The 15,692-nt window shown below is 42.3% G+C and overlaps 1 protein-coding gene across 1 annotated transcript in view; it reads right to left on the bottom strand.

Annotated features, from left to right (window-relative positions):
- LOC140542388 (uncharacterized) overlaps window positions 1-15,004 on the bottom strand; it is a 178,955-nt gene extending 163,951 nt beyond the window's left edge. Inside the window, exon 1 of the mRNA XM_072665335.1 lies at window positions 14,642-15,004. Within this exon, the coding sequence (XP_072521436.1) occupies window positions 14,642-15,004 (363 nt within the window). The remainder of the gene's footprint in view (window positions 1-14,641) is intronic.
- Between the last annotated feature and the right edge of the window lie 688 nt (window positions 15,005-15,692).

Here is a 15,692-nt window from a genome sequence, read left to right as displayed (position 1 = left end):
ATTAAAGCATTGAAGTAGGATGTTGTAGCGGCAACCTGGTGGAGCTGAAGGTCATCTGCATCAACCCAAAACTGTGATTTTGTTGAACACCTCTTTAAAGCTCTGTGGTACATTACAGACCCTGTAACAGTGGTCAGTATTGGTCAGTATCTGGTCTTTAATATCTGACACACGGTCAGCTGAATACTGAGTCCTGTCTCTCTTTGAATAGTGTGTCTGTCTTTAGCATCAGTTTGAGACTCTTGAACCTCTTCAGGAATCTGATCACCACAGTTAGCTGTTTTCAAGGGGCTACACATCTCTCTCCATGAAAATAATCATCTGCTATTGACTGGTCAGTCTGGGTTTGGTGTTCAGTAACACACTCTGTAAGAAATTTCACCAGTCTGTGTTTATGGACTTTCTCTGTGTCTGGATAGTAGACTAGGTATGATGGACTGTTCTTACCCTACAAAGATTCCCTTTAACACTTTGAGTCTAGGTTAGGCTTTCTCCCTGTCAGCATGTTGTATGGAGGTGGTTTCAAACTGCTGTTTAAGCTCCTGTTGTGAAGAGTTCTTTAGGTAAATTGCTGTGTAAAATGGTTAGTGTGTAGCCCATCAGTTGATTCGAGCCTCACTTGCTCACTTGTTTACATCCCAAACACAAAGCTCTTAACTAACTCCAGCTTCAGCTTAGTTGCAGGTATTGTCATAACATCTGCCACCATATCTGCTGTGGGACAGGGTTCAGTTATTTTACACTCATGGAGCGCTGATCTAATGAAGTGGTGTCTAATGTGGACGTGTCTTCATCTTTGTCACCATACAGGGTTCATGGAAAGAGCAATTGCGTCTTGGTTGTCTTCAGGTATTATCAGAGATGTATCTTGGTGATCACTGTTCACGGCATTTAGTAGCTGTGAGGTACAAGCTTTCCTAAGTTGGAACAGCGAGTGCCATATATTCTCCTTCACATGTAGACCGAGCAGAGAGTTAGAGGACCGTCTTTAGTGCTGGAGTCTGTTGTGCTTCGCCTGTCTTCTGTATTTGAAGCCAAATCTGCATCACTGTGTGCCTCAAGCTTCAGTTCCTCTCCTCTCTTCTGGTAACACAGTCCATGATCAGTTGAAGGCTATAAGTACCTCCTTTCATGCTTGACTGCAGTCCAGTGTTGTTCTTGTCTGAGCCAAATGAACAGCGACAATTTACTGACGGTCCAACTTGGATCAGGTCTTGTACACGTTGTAACGGTTACGGCTTTGTAAGTCGTCTTGAAATCAAAAATAAAAAAATGCAGAGAGAACCATCCACTAAGTGTTATTTTGTTTACTGCACCAAAAACCCACTGAAAACACAACAAAACATACAAACATCCACCACTACTACTATCACTACTTGTTACACTGTGACTTTTGTCCACATGTTGACCTTAGCAGACATACCAAATTGTTCTAGTACGTTTGATGTGTACTTCTTTTGACTCCTCTTTACTGCTCCTTGACTTTGATCCAAATCAGTACCTAGAAAATGGTTCTGATTTCCTAGATCCTTCATCTTGAATGTTGTTGATCTCTTTTTCACCTCCATGAGTAAGTTATTGTCTCTGGCAGCAATGATGAAATCCTCAACCCAGATTATCAGTATCATCCTCCTGTTTTCAGGGTGTGTGTTGTAGACACGATGGTCAGCTGGGTTCTGTGTAAATGGTCATGTTGTTTCAGGTTTCTCCAGATGGTTTGAGAGCATTCAGTGACTTATTCAGTTTACAGAAAACCTTTTCACCTGTATTTGTGTTTCCTTTAAATGTGTGTTCCCTCTGTTTGCTCCATATACATCTCCATCAATCTGTGCATGCTAGTAGGCTGTTGTAACGTCCATCTGGTGGAGCTCAAGGTCATCTGCTTCAACCCAATACTGTGATTTTGTTGAACACCTCTTTGAAGATCTGTGGTACATTACAGACCCTGTAACAGTAGTCAGTATTGGTCAGTATCTGGTCTTTAATATCTGACCCACAGTAAGCTAAATACTGAGGTGCTGTCCTGTCTCTCTTTGAATAGTGTGTACCATGTCTTTAGCATCAGTTTGAGACTCTTGAACTTCTTCAGGAATCTGATCACCACGGTTAGCTGTTTGCAAGGGGGTACACATCTCTCCCCATGGAAATAATCATTCCCTTTCTCATTTTGAGTCTCGCTTCTATCTGTCATGTTTGTAAGTGTTGTATGCTGATCCAAATACTCTCATCTTTAAAAGGTTTGGCTTTCAGAGTACAAGCAGCTCCCACACTGAATGTGGGCTGTTAAATATATGATCTATAGACTCTAAAGAAGTCACTGGCAAGAGAGCATACAATGATTTATTCAGTTTACAGAAAACCTTTTCACCTCTTGATTTTCCTTCAAATTCCTCTGGTTGCTCCATATGCATTTCACAATCAGTCTGTGCAAGTGGCTGTTGTAATGTCCATCTGGTGGAGCTGAGGGTCATACTGTGCTGTCATCTGCATGAACCCAAAACAGACCCTGTAACAGAAGTCAGTATCTGTGATGATCTGGTCTTTAATATCTGACACAGTCAGCTGAATACTGAGGTGCTTTCCTCTCTCTTTTTAGATGGCGTGCACTATGTCTGTCTCCTTCTATTTAAGCGCCATCCCTGAGCATGAGGTTGAAACTCTTGAACCTCTTCTGGGGGTGGGTTAACATGGTTAGCTGTTGGCATTACCTCTTTTGGAGTCTGAACACGGTTAGCTGTTGGCATTGGGGTACGCATCTCTCCCCATGGAAATAATCAGCTGCTATTACCTGGTCAGTCTGGGTTTGGGGTTCTGTAACACACTCTGTAAAAAAATGTCACAAGCCTGTGTTTGAGGACTTTCCCTGTGTCTGGATAGTAGACTAGGTATGATGGACTGTTCTTGTCCTACCTAATAAAGATTTCCTTTAACATTTTGAGTCTAACTTCTATCTGTCACGTTTGTAATGGTTGTATACTGATCAAATACTGGCGTCTAATGTCTACATACATCTTTCCATCTTTATCAACATACAGGGTTCATGGAAAGAGCGATTGCTTCTTGGTTGTCTTCCAATATTTTCACAGGTGCATATTGGTTATCACATGTTCATGGCATTTAGTAGCTGTGAGGTACAAGCTTTCCTTAGTGGTTGCAGACAGTGCTATATATTCTCCTTCACATGTAGAGAACAGAGAGTAAGAGGACCATCTTTAGTTGGACTAAAACCGGAGTCTGTTGTGCTTCGTCTGTCTTCTGTATTTGATGCTGAATCTGCATCACTGTGTGCCTCAAGTGTCAGTTTCTCCCCACCCTCCCTTATACATGCTTGACTGCAGTCCAGTGTTGTTCATTTGGCTCAGACACGTACTGCGACAATTTACTGACGGTCCAACTTGGATCAGATCTTGTACACATTGTAACTGTTGCAGCTTTAAGTCGTCATTAGATTAAAAAGAAAAGAATCCACCAAGTGTTTGTATTTTTTTTTTCTGTACCACAAACCCAGTAAAAACACAAAACACACAAACATCCACCAGTTTTTTTTTAACCGTTCTTTCATACTTGGTGTCCATTGGAACAATTGAAAACAGTAGCTCTCACCGAGGTGTTTTTTACTTCAGATGTCCTTCTCTCTGAAGACAGTTTATAAATCCTGGGTGTTTCCTTATGAAAGGAAAGTCTAAACCAGGGAAGTCCTTGGTTTGAGTTTCTGTGATTCCATTCAGGAATGCTGCCGTTGTCCCACAGAGTCCTCTGTGTAATGTTTATCCCAATAGCCATATGGGGAGCAAGTTAATTGTAAGGAGTAAAACCTACACACAACATGAATATATAAAAAATGGAACCATGTAAAAACTTGCAATAAGTATTAGAACCTTATGTTCCTTAAATAAGGGTCTTCAATACAGTGAGGCCTGAATTTGTCCACATTACTAAGCTTCCTTGCTGCCTAATACCCCCCCACACCTTTGTCTCTTCACATAAGTCAGTCTACCTGCTGCTTTGTGAGATCTTGTAGGAACAACAGAATCACTACTTGTTACACTGTGACTTTTGTCTACATGGGGTTGACCTTAGCAGACATACCAAATTGTTCTAGTACTTTTGATGTGTACTTCTTTTGACTCCTCTTTACTGCTCCTTGACTTTGATCCAAATCAGTACCTAGAAAATAGTTCAGTTTTCCTTCATCTTGAATGTTGTTTGCCTTTTTTTCACCTCCATGAGTAAGTCATTGTTTCTGGCAGCAATGATGAGATCCTCAACCCAGATTATCAGTATCATCCTGCTGTTTTCAGGGTGTTTGTTGAAGACACGATGGTCATCTAGGTTCTGTGTAAAGCCATTTTCATCTTAATAATCATGTTTCAGGTTCTTCCAGATGGTTTGAGAGCATACAGTGACTTATTCAGTTTACAGAAAACCTTTTCACCTGTATTTGTCTTTCCTTTAAATCCCTCTGGTTGCTCCATACACATCTCTCCATCAATCTGTGCATACAAGTAGGATGTTGTAATGTCCATCTGGTGGAGCTCAAGGTCATCTGCATCAACTCAAACTGTGATTTTGTTGAACACCTCTTTGAAGCTCTGTGGTACATTACAGACCCTGTAACAGTAGTCAGTATTGGTCAGTATCTGGTCTTTAATATCTGACACACAGTCAGCTTAAATACTGAGGTGCTTTCCTGTCTCTCTTTGAATAGTGTTTGTTATGTCAATCTTTGTTTAAACGCCATCTTAAGCGTCAGTTTGAAACCCTTTTACCTCTTCTGGAGTCTGAACACGGTTGGCTGTTGGCATGGGGGTACACATCTCTCCCCATGGAAGTCATCTGCTATTGACTGGTCAGTCTGGGTTTGGTGTTCAGTAACACACTCTGTAAGAAATTTCACCAGTCTGTGTTTGAGGACTTTCCCTGTGTCTGGATAGTAGACTAGGTATGATGGACTGTTCTTGTTGTACCCTACAAAGATTCCCTTTCTCATTTTGACTCTAGCTTCTATCTGTCATGTTTGTAAGTGTTCCAAATACTCTCCTCTTTAAAAGGTTTGGCTTTTCCATAACCATATCTGCTGTGGGACAGTGTTCAGTTATTTAACACTCATGGAGCACTGATCGAATGAAGTGGTGTCTAATGTGGTCGTGTCTTCATCTTTGTCACCATACAGGGTTCATGGAAAGAGTGATTGCTTCTTGATTGTCTTCAGGTATTTTCACAGGTGCATATTGGTGATCACTGTTCATGGCACTTAGTAGCTGTGTGAGGTACAAGCTTTCCTGAATGGTAACAGCGAGTGCCATATATTCTCCTTCACATGTAGACCGAGCAGAGAGTAAGAGGACCATCTTTAGTTGGACTAAAACCGGAGTCTGTTGTGCTTCGCTGTCTTTTGTATTTGAAGCCAAATCTGCATCACTGTGTGCCTCAAGCTTCAGTTTCTCTCCTCTCTTCTGGTAACACAGTCCATGATCAGTTGGAGCCTTTAAGTACCTCCTTACATGCTTGACTGCAGTCCAGTGTTCTTGTCTGACCCAAATGAACTGTGACAATTTAGTGGCTGTCCAACTTGGATCAGGTCTTGTACATGTTGTAATGGTTGCGGCTTTGTAAGTTGTCTTCAAACTAATAAGAAAAAAATGCAGAGCGAACCATCCACTAAGTGTTTTTTTGCTTACTGCACCACAAACCCACTGAAAACACAACAAAACATACAAACATCCACCAGTTCTTTTAATGGTTCTTTTATACTTTGTCTATTGGAACAACCCAAAAACAGTAGTTGGATAGCTCTCATCAGTGTATCTATAACCCTCTTTTGCACACTGGATCTATAGGACCAGCTAGTATTTTGAGCAAGACTCCAAATTGCTGTTTCGATGCGGTCCTGCTTTGAAAGCTTGTGACGTAATTGGGCTCTGAGTCGAGCAACTATCCCTACTTTATAGCCTTAATATTGGCTTTGTCTTATTTATCTTGTAATCCCTGTGCTATCTGCTACCTGTGTTACTGTACAGTACTTTTTCTCACTAACTGACTTTTGCATTTCTGTCTTTGTGTTTACACTCGAGGAACATGGTGACCGCGGAGGAACAGACGCTCTTCATGGAGCTCGTCCTGCTTGAACCGCAGATCTAGTTGCTGTTGTAGAGACAGACCAAACTCCACAGATGGAAGACTAGGCCGGAGGCAGCCTGGGAGAGTCGTCGTGTTCTCATTGTTGGAGATTCCACTGTGAAACACTTACATTTTGGGCCCAAAGAGTAACGCCGCTGTCTCCTGTTTTCTAGGTGCCTGTGTCCTAAACAGGCTTCCATTGGTGCTTCGGCAGTGTGACACCTTCAGCATCATCTTTCTCCACTGTTCTCCACCTGACTCAGCGAGGCCCTGAAGGAGCACTGCCGCACACTTCTGGACACCTTTCCGAAAAAGACAGACTCAAGGATCGAAGAGGCCGCCTGGGGTCCGTCGTTCATACTTGGTGATTTGGACAGTTGGCAGGTGTGTGTGTGTGTGTGTGTGTGTGCGATATTACTTTTTGATACAAGCAGAAAAAATAATATCAGTGTCACTCAATGTTTCATCTAGGTTCTGTGTAAAGCCATTTTCATCTAGATAATAATGCACCCCCTAGGTTCTTCCAGACTGTTTGAGAGCATACAATGACTTAATCATTTTACAGAGAACCTTTTCACCATGTTTGATTTTCGCTTAAATCTCTCTGGTTGCTTCTTACAGATCTCACAATTAATTAAAGCATTCAAGGAGGCTGTTGTAACGTCCATCTGCTGGAGCCGAAGGTCGTACTTTGCTGTCATCTGCGTCAAAGTGTGTATTGGTGTAATGACTGTGTGTTTGTTTGAATGTTAGGGTTTTTGATTGGGTTTGGGGGTTTGTGGTGTAGTAAACCAAATAACTTTTAGTGGATTGTTCTCTTCTCACTCTTTCTCTTTTACCTGAGGATGAGCTACAAAGCCATGGTCTACATATAGGTCTACATGTAAATAAAGGAGTGATTGCAGACAATTTAACCCCCCTCCAAGTGCTAGTGAGCAGCACACAATTTTGTCCACAAGACCTCTCATGTTGCTTGTTACTCCTAGGCATTTCTTTATTTTCTTTAATATTAGCATTGGCTTGTTTCTTAGCCAGTTTTAATCCTTGTGTTATCTAGTGTGTTACTTTATATTATTTTGCTTTACTAACCCCTGTGTTTACTCAAGGAATACGGTGGCAGTGGAGAGGCCCTGGGAGAGTCAGCGTGACCAGGGAAACCGGTAAAATGTCCTCGGCACTTTGTCTTCAGCGAAGGACAACTACTCAGGGTGGTGTTCTCGTTTTTGGAGACTTCTTCTAAAACACTAATTAATATCTGTCACAAAGGGTAACTCCAAGGTGCCAGTGTCCTGGAGGACCACTACTGCAGGCTCCCAGACAACATATGGAAGAAGACCGCTGCCAGGATCGTCATTTCTAGCCCCATGCCCATCTACTGATGAGGGAGCAAGCCGTTCAGCCAACTCTTCACGCTCCACCACTGGCTGCAGGTTTGACGTCCGGTCCCCTTCTGCAAAGAAAGGCTTCATCTGTGCTCCCTGGGGTTTGTTGATCTCTCCGGGAACATCAAGAAGGTACTATGCTAGGACTGACTTACCTGACTGGTGTGACTGGGTAGGGCCAGTGATTTACATGATTTACTTTATTCCAATCATTAATTCTGCCATTGCTCTGCTTGTGTTAAAAATTGTCTCTAGCTCATATTTCTGACAAACCCTGCAGTATCTAACCTGTGTTGGTCCCACACATTGTAACCAAACATTATCAATGACTTTATTAGGGATAACCACCTTAGTTCACCATGTCTAATGAATACATGGCCCTGAATGAATCCACTCCCCCAGGTTTTAACTATTACAGTTTTCTTTACAGGTCTGGTCGTGGCTAAGTCTTTTTATCTATTCCATCTGCAACAGTGTGTGACTGTCTGTATATCTATATCTCTTTGTCCATCTGTAACTCTGGCTGGTTGTCCATCCATTTGCAACTTTCAGTGTCTGTGTGTCAGTCCAACTTTTAATCTGAGGTAGCTCTCTTTACATATAAGGCATATAATCTCCCTACCGACTCACCGTAAAGATCTGATTCATGTAACAGATGATCTAGCCTGCACATCACTCTCTAACCACAGCTTTTTGTGTTAATAAATGGTGCACCAGCTCCAAAGCAGACCTGCTTCAGTTACTGAAAAGGACTTGTTTAGCATAGTTCCATCACAGTTTTTAAAACTGGTTTTGCCTAGGCTCTGTCTGTCTATTCATGTGCAACTCTGTGACTGGCTGTCTTCCTGACTGTGCATCTGTAACTATATTTGGCTGTGTGAATGTCCATCAACACTTTCTGGCTTGTCTGTCCATCAGCACTCTCTGGCTGTCTATGAATCTGCAATTTTGTTGCGTTCTGTTTAAACTCTGATGGCTGGCTGTCAGTCCATGTGCAGTTCAATGGCTTGCTGTCTAACAATGTGCAACTCTATGGCTGGCTGTCTTTCTGACTGTGTGACGGTTTCTGACTGTTTGGCAGTGTGTATTTCGATCCACAACTCTGGCTGTTTGTTCATCTACAACTCTCTGGATGTTTATAAATCTGCAATTGGTTCTTTTTAGACTCTGGCTACAACTCTGACTGGCTGTATATCCAACTGCAACAGGTTGACTGGGTGGCTGTCCATTTTAAATTGTGTCTATCTGCAACTGTGTGTGGCGCTGTTTGCATGTCCATGTGCAACTTTGTGGCTGGCTGGCTGGCTGGCTTTCTTTCCATATGTGATTCTGTGGCTGGACTGGCTGTCTGTGTGCAACTCTGGCTGTGTCTATCCATATGAAACTGTCTGACTATCTGCATCTCTGGCTGGTTGTATCCATCTGCAACTGTGTGGCAATTCAGTGGCTAACTTTCTTTCAATGTGCAGTTCTGGTTGGCTGGCTGTTTTTCCGACTATGCATCTGCAACTCTGTTTGACTGTATGTCCCTCTTCTCAGTCTGCAACTGTCTGTCTATAAATCTGTAGCTCGGTATTTGTTCTTCAGTCCATCTGCAACTTGTTCTGTTTTATCTGTCTACAAGACGATAGCTTGCTGTCTGTCCATCTGCAGCTCTGGCTGGCTGTCTCTGTGTTGTGGTAGTGTGGCTTTACCAGAAGTACACAGCTGAATACATCCAGTGATGTTTATTGAATTCGTGCAAAAAAGTCAATGGAAAGTATAGACAAAGTCAAAACGGAACATGAAAGAGACAAGTCGCACACTCTTTACATAAGGCGCTCGTTCTTTGCTTAGCCTGGAGTGAACCAAGTGCTTGCTATAGGGGTGGTCATCACATCCTAAAATGACAATACGACATTATTTACATGTCTTGTTTACATGGCCTTGTTGATGTATACTGGTAAGCTAAGCTAGATGTAATTAATTGCTTTATCCTAATGCTATTGGTGTCCCCCCCCCCCTCCTTATAGGTTAACTGTGGCTCCTAGAAGACCGACTCACCAGCGCCCTCGTTCCCTTAGGATCTGCAACTCTGGCAGGCTGGTTGGCTGTCACTCCATCTGCAACTGTATGGCTGTCTGCATGTCCATGTGCAACGCTTGCTGCCTGGCTATTCATGTGTATCTCTGATTGGCTGCCTGTTCTTTAGCATCTCTAGCTGTCTCTCCATTTAAAACTCTGGTTGCCTTTTCATTTACACCTGTGTGGCTGTCTGCTTGGCCATTTGTTTGCAATTCAGTGTCTGTCTGTCAATGTGCAACTCTGGCAGTCTTTCTGACTATGCATTTGCAACCATGTTTGACTGTATGTTCCTTTGTCCATCTACACCTCTCTCTGGCTGTCTATAAAGCTGCAGTTCATTCTGATTCTGGCAGCTACTCTGACTGGCTGTCTATGCATGTGAAACTCCCTATCCGTCTGCAAATGTATGATAATCCCTCTGCAACTTTGTTTGACTGGCTGTCAGGTGCAGTGATGGCTTTCTTTCTGACTATGTGTCTGCGTCTCTGTTGTTGTGTGCTGCTTTGACTGTTTATCCATGTGCAACTCTGGCTGTCTGTCTTTCTGACTGTGCGTCTGTAACTATATTTGGCTGTGTGAATGTCCATCAACACTCTTTGGCTTGTCTGTCCATCAGCTCTCTTTGGCTGTCTATGAATCTGCAATTTTGTTGCGTTCTGTTTAAACTCTGATGGCTGGCTGTCTATCCATGTGCAGTTCAATGGATGGCTGTCTTTCTGACTGTGTGACTGTTTCTGACTGTTTGGCAGTGTGTATTTCGCTCCGCAACTCTGGCTGTTTGTCCATCTACAACTGGTTGACTGGGTGGCTGTCCATTTTAAACTGTGTCTATCTGCAACTGTGTGTGGCGCCGTTTGCATGTCCATGTGCAACTTTGTGGCTGGCTGGCTTTCTTTCCATGTGTGATTCAGTGGCTGGACTGGCTGTCCTTGTGCAACTCTGGCTGGCTCGCTGGCTGCTTACCGTTCTGCATCTCTGTCTGTCTCCATCTAAAACTCTGCAATTCATCCTGCTAAGGCTCTGGCAGCAACTCTGGCTGTGTTTATCCATATGAAACGCTGTATCCATGTGAAACTGTCTGACTATCTGCATCGCTGGTTGGTTGTGTCTATCTGCAACTGTGTGGCAATTTAGTGGCTAATTTTCTTTCAATGTGCAGTTCTGGCTGGCTGGCTGGCTGTTTTTCCGACTATGCATCTGCAACTCTGTTTGACTGTATGTATGTCCCTTGGCTTTCGGTCCTTCTGCATCTCTGTCTGTCTGTCTGTCTGTCAATCTATACCTCTCTGGTTATAAATCTGCAGTTCATTCTGTTTAGACTCTGGTTCCAACTCTGACTGTCTGCAACTGTGTTTGTCTTTAAATCTGCAGCTCTGTGGTTGTTTTTCTGTTCATCTGCAGCTTGTTCTATTTTACCCATCTACAAATCTGTAGCTCGCTGTCTGTCCACCTGCAACTCTGGCTGGCTGGCTGTGATGTAGTGTGGCTTCAAGCAGATGTGAAGGACGCTTCACCACAAGCACACAGCTGAATACTTCCAGGTAAGTTACAGTGATTTTTGAATTTATGAAACAAGTCAAAGGAAAATGTATATAAAAAATGAAACAGAACAGAACACAAATGAGCTCACTCAGTCGCGCACTCTATTAAATTTATATAGATTTATAACCTCAAGATTGGATTATTGTAATGCTGCTATGGTAGGAAGTTTATGTAAATCTTTAAATAAGCTCAGGGTCATTAAATAAGTTCAGAATGCAGCGGCTTGACTGCTCACTAGAGCTTGAAATTGTGACCACATGTGTCTATTCTCTCGTCCCTGCACTGGATTCCAGTTAAATTCCATGTTGATTATAAAATGCTTCTTCTGAAATGAGTCTCTCGATTGTTTGTCCCCACAGCATCTTGGAGAACTTCTTAAACCCTACAACCAGTAACGTACATTTCTTTTGCAGGATTCTGGACTACTATCAGTTTCCCACTTCAGAAGAAGCAACTCTGGGGGTATTCTAATCATGCTGCTGTAGCCTGTTTTCATACTAACACTGTTCTGTCCTGATCTGATTACAGGTTCTGATTATTATTGTCTTTCTAATCTACGTTTACAGGTCGTACACCAGTCTACTCATACTCCTAAATCCCTTTCTTAATTTTCTTCTTGAAAATGGCCCAGAACATTGTGCACCCTTGACCTCCTTTCAGGCCCCCAGGAATCTGGTTCCTATCCTTTTTCACACACAAGGACAATGCACCACCTAATGTTTAGTTAGTCAATCATACCGATGTCTCTTGTGAGTTTCTGTGTTCAAAACAAAGTGTTTCATCCAAACTGGCTGAGCTGTTCTCGCGTTTGAGACTCTTACCAACACTACTTTAGGAAATGACCGCATGTGGTTGTCCTATGTAGCTTTTACAGCCACAGTGCTTCAGGACTGAAATAAGGGGGTGAGGACACCAGTCTTACGGGATGATAGAAATCATCCAAATTACCAAAATGTTTGGTAAATGGAAAATGTTTATGGACTCTGAGCTGATCAAATGGATTGCAGTGCTTGTGCTCGAGACTGCTGCATTATCCTGTTCATTCGAGGCCTTTTTCTCGGAGTGGTAGATATGTCTGTTTCTTTGCAAATGTATTTTGGCCACAATTCTGTCTCTACTGTTATGACCTTGATCAATTCTACCCGTGTCATTTGTACAGTAAGTCCTGTGGCAAAAGAGGCCTGAGTTTAGGGAAGGACATTTTTATTGTATCCAATCCTTTGAGTATGTTTATGTAGTTAGGACTTTCCCTGTGAATCAAGGCCTTGTTTTATCTAAGATGTGCTTGAAACCTTTACTGTTTTTTTTTTCTTTTTTTTGTTGAGGTTTTAAGCTTGCCGTGATCTGACTCCCACCCTACCCATTGGATCTCCTAACCCCTTGTTTTCCCCCCTCCTTTCTGTTTTCTCTCTCTCTCTACCATGTATTGAGATGCCCAGTTTCAGCTATTCCATCCTTGTACCACCAGACCTGGCTCTCGACTATCCTACAGCCCACTGTCCTGATCTAGAGCCTCGTGTTGATTCATCCTCACCTCACTGCATGACCATGCATACCTGCCTGGACTTCAACATTTCACTCACGTTTTCATCTTTTATGGCTTGACGGCGCATTTCCATATTCTCTTAATTCAGTATTGACTTATTGTTTTTATTCCTGTTTTTAATCTTCTCATCCTGAACTGAATTTAGAGCATCTATCGACCGATACTTGGAAAATACTTGAACATGGACTCCCAGGTGGTAGGTGGGATGAGAAGAATCATATCTTAAAATAAAAAAATATGTGAAAAAACTGGATGTAGTTCAGTTCATGACCGTCATGAAAAGGGAGAGTGACGGTCTGTCAACAGAAGAATTGATAAATCTGTAGAATCCTCACTTGAACTGAATGTTTAAATGCACTGGAACTAAAGAAACAAACTGTAGCTGGTCTCTGTGGCCTAGACTTTGCAAAGGCTTGTGGGAGGGTGCGGGGAGATTGCCTCTCCAAGGCCAAGTGAGGTGAGGGTCCCGGAGAGCAGGAGATAAGAACTAATAAACTGCTGTTATATTTAATATATGCCGGAGTTAATCGTTTAGACACTACAGTCTATTAGACGTCTAAATTAAACAGCCCATAATGTTGAATATTAATGGTTTTCAAATGCTGCCATGGAGTTTCAGTTCATAGTTTCTAAAATGAATCTGGGTCTGGGTTCATGTTGGGAAATAAGGACTGTTTACACTCATTATGGAACTTAAAGGTGAAGGTCACTTTAGGTCAGTCTGAAACCACGTTAAGGTCATTTTTTCCAGGCCTCCTCATACTGTGGTTATTAGCACAACAAAACGGAGACAGTTGAGGGTAAAGAGACATAAGTAGACAATTCAGTCCAGTTTCACAGAGATTACACTGATTCAGGATGAAAAGCGACTCAGCAGCGCCACCTACAGGTCAGATATCATACCTGCAGCAGCAGCTCCAGTCATAGACTCACTTATTAACGAGGCTAATCGTCTCATCTTAAGGCATTTTAGCACATTAAATATGTAAATATTACCATTGTTATTATTGTTAATAAATAATGACAACCACAATAATTTCCTTTATGTATTACAGATGTGATGTTTTCATGATACAGTTGTTTTCAATAATAATAATAATAATAATAATAAATAAATAAATAATGATAATAAATAATTTATTAGTTACTGTCATACCTGGTCAGACGTGACAGTGAACACAAGGAAACACTTGCAGGGATGGACGATGCAGGACTTTAATGTAACCTGGGCAAAAGTAAACAGACACAACAAAGCAAAGCACAACCGGGGGAACAGCAATCTAATGCACAGAACCAGAAACAAAATCAAAACCTCACAACTCAAACTGGACACAGTAACACAGCTGGGACTGGGAGGAAGCTGAGCAGTATTCAGGAAAACGAGAAACATATCAAACAAAAGCAGAACACTAGACGGAGCTTGGGCCAGGAGAAAGAACACAAGTGAGGTGTTGAAAAAACAATGAACAGAAACCTGGAGGCAGAAAAACCAACAAACCAAAACAATGAAGGAAAAACAGAGAAGAAATCCATTAGTTTTGGGATGAGTTGGGGAGTTTGGGATGAGGTGGGGTGGTAATCCTCACATCCATGCTCGTTCTGCAGAGAAGAAAATAAGATACTTTTTAATACCCTTGATTTCAGAAGAAATAATGAATGAGCAGGTGTCCACAAACATTTGGACATGTGTATCTACTCTCTGTTTACCTTCTGTGAGTTTCAATGTACCTCAGTAAACTGTCCTCTGAACAGAAAGTACTCACAGTGTCTACGATACGTCTTCTCAGCTTTCTGCAGTTTTTGCTTATTTCTCCCTTTGAGGAAAACAATGATCGGCACTGATACGAGTAACAGTCCTGCTGCTGCTGCTGAAAAACTGATGATGGGAACCAACGATACTGAGGGAGAAATTGCTGTCAGAATATTTACACTTCAGGAGAACTAGTCCAGAAAAACGATGAGCTCATCTTATTACTGTAACTTTCACAGTGACGGCCAAGAGTTCCGTGTTGGAGGATCTAAAAGAGCGTGAAGACACAGTTACTTCATAAACACAGCTGTAGTTTCCCTGGTGGACATAATCAGCCTCAGGGAAGGAGAAGGTGGTTGAGTGGTTAACAGCTGACTGAGTTTTGGTGATGCTGGATTCACCACTGAACTCCAGGTGGAAGGAGCCTCCTGGATACTGCGGTTGAACGGAGCAGATGATGGAGCTGTAGCTCCTGGTCACTTCAGGCCCTTCAAGCCACCAGTGAAACACTGGTGAAGCACTGAAGGAGATGTTGGGCTGCAGCAAATTCACTGGAAAAGAAGAGGAACTGGTATCAGTAGCTGTAAACTGGTACAACATTCACACAGGCCACATTGTGATTGCAGCAGCTCACCCACAGTGGCTGTTCACACATACAGCAGTTGTCTGTGGAAGCTACTGTTTGTGAGCTGATGACAGCCAGACAGATACCAGTTAAGTTGCTCTACTAAAAATAGATAATGGCCAATGACCAAATGTTTGTTGACACACCTTCTAATCACTGAATTCAGCATCTTTAAGGTGCACCCATTTCTGACACAGATGTGCAAACAGCACGCAGCTTGTCTAGTGCTTGTAGAAAAGTACTGCCATTAGAATAGGACACTTTTTATGGAGCAGATAGTAAACATGAACCTTCTTGCGCCATGCCTGATGTCAGGCGTGGGTTAGAGGGGTATAAAACCACCCAGCATTGAGCTGAATTATGGTGGTGCTCCATCTAATAGTTGAGGTGGTGGGGTGGTGATCATCCAACATCCTGACCTCAGTAACGCTCTTGTCACTGAATGCAATCAAATCCTCACAGCAATGCTCCTCCAAACTCTAGTAGAAAGCCTTCTTCCCTGAACAGTAGAGACAGTTACTCCAACAAAAGCAGGATAAATACTTTTTTATATCCTTCATTTAGAAGAAACAATGAATGAGCAGGTGTCCAAATACTTATGTTACAAAGTTGAGTTGAACCTTTGTTATTGACCAAACACTTATTTTCCACCAAAATTTACAA

This window comes from Salminus brasiliensis, chromosome 20 (assembly GCF_030463535.1).
Source record: "Salminus brasiliensis chromosome 20, fSalBra1.hap2, whole genome shotgun sequence".
Classification (NCBI taxonomy): Eukaryota; Metazoa; Chordata; class Actinopteri; order Characiformes; family Bryconidae; genus Salminus; species Salminus brasiliensis.
Note: the sequence above shows the minus strand (reverse complement) of the source record. Positions and strands in the feature narration are given on the sequence as shown.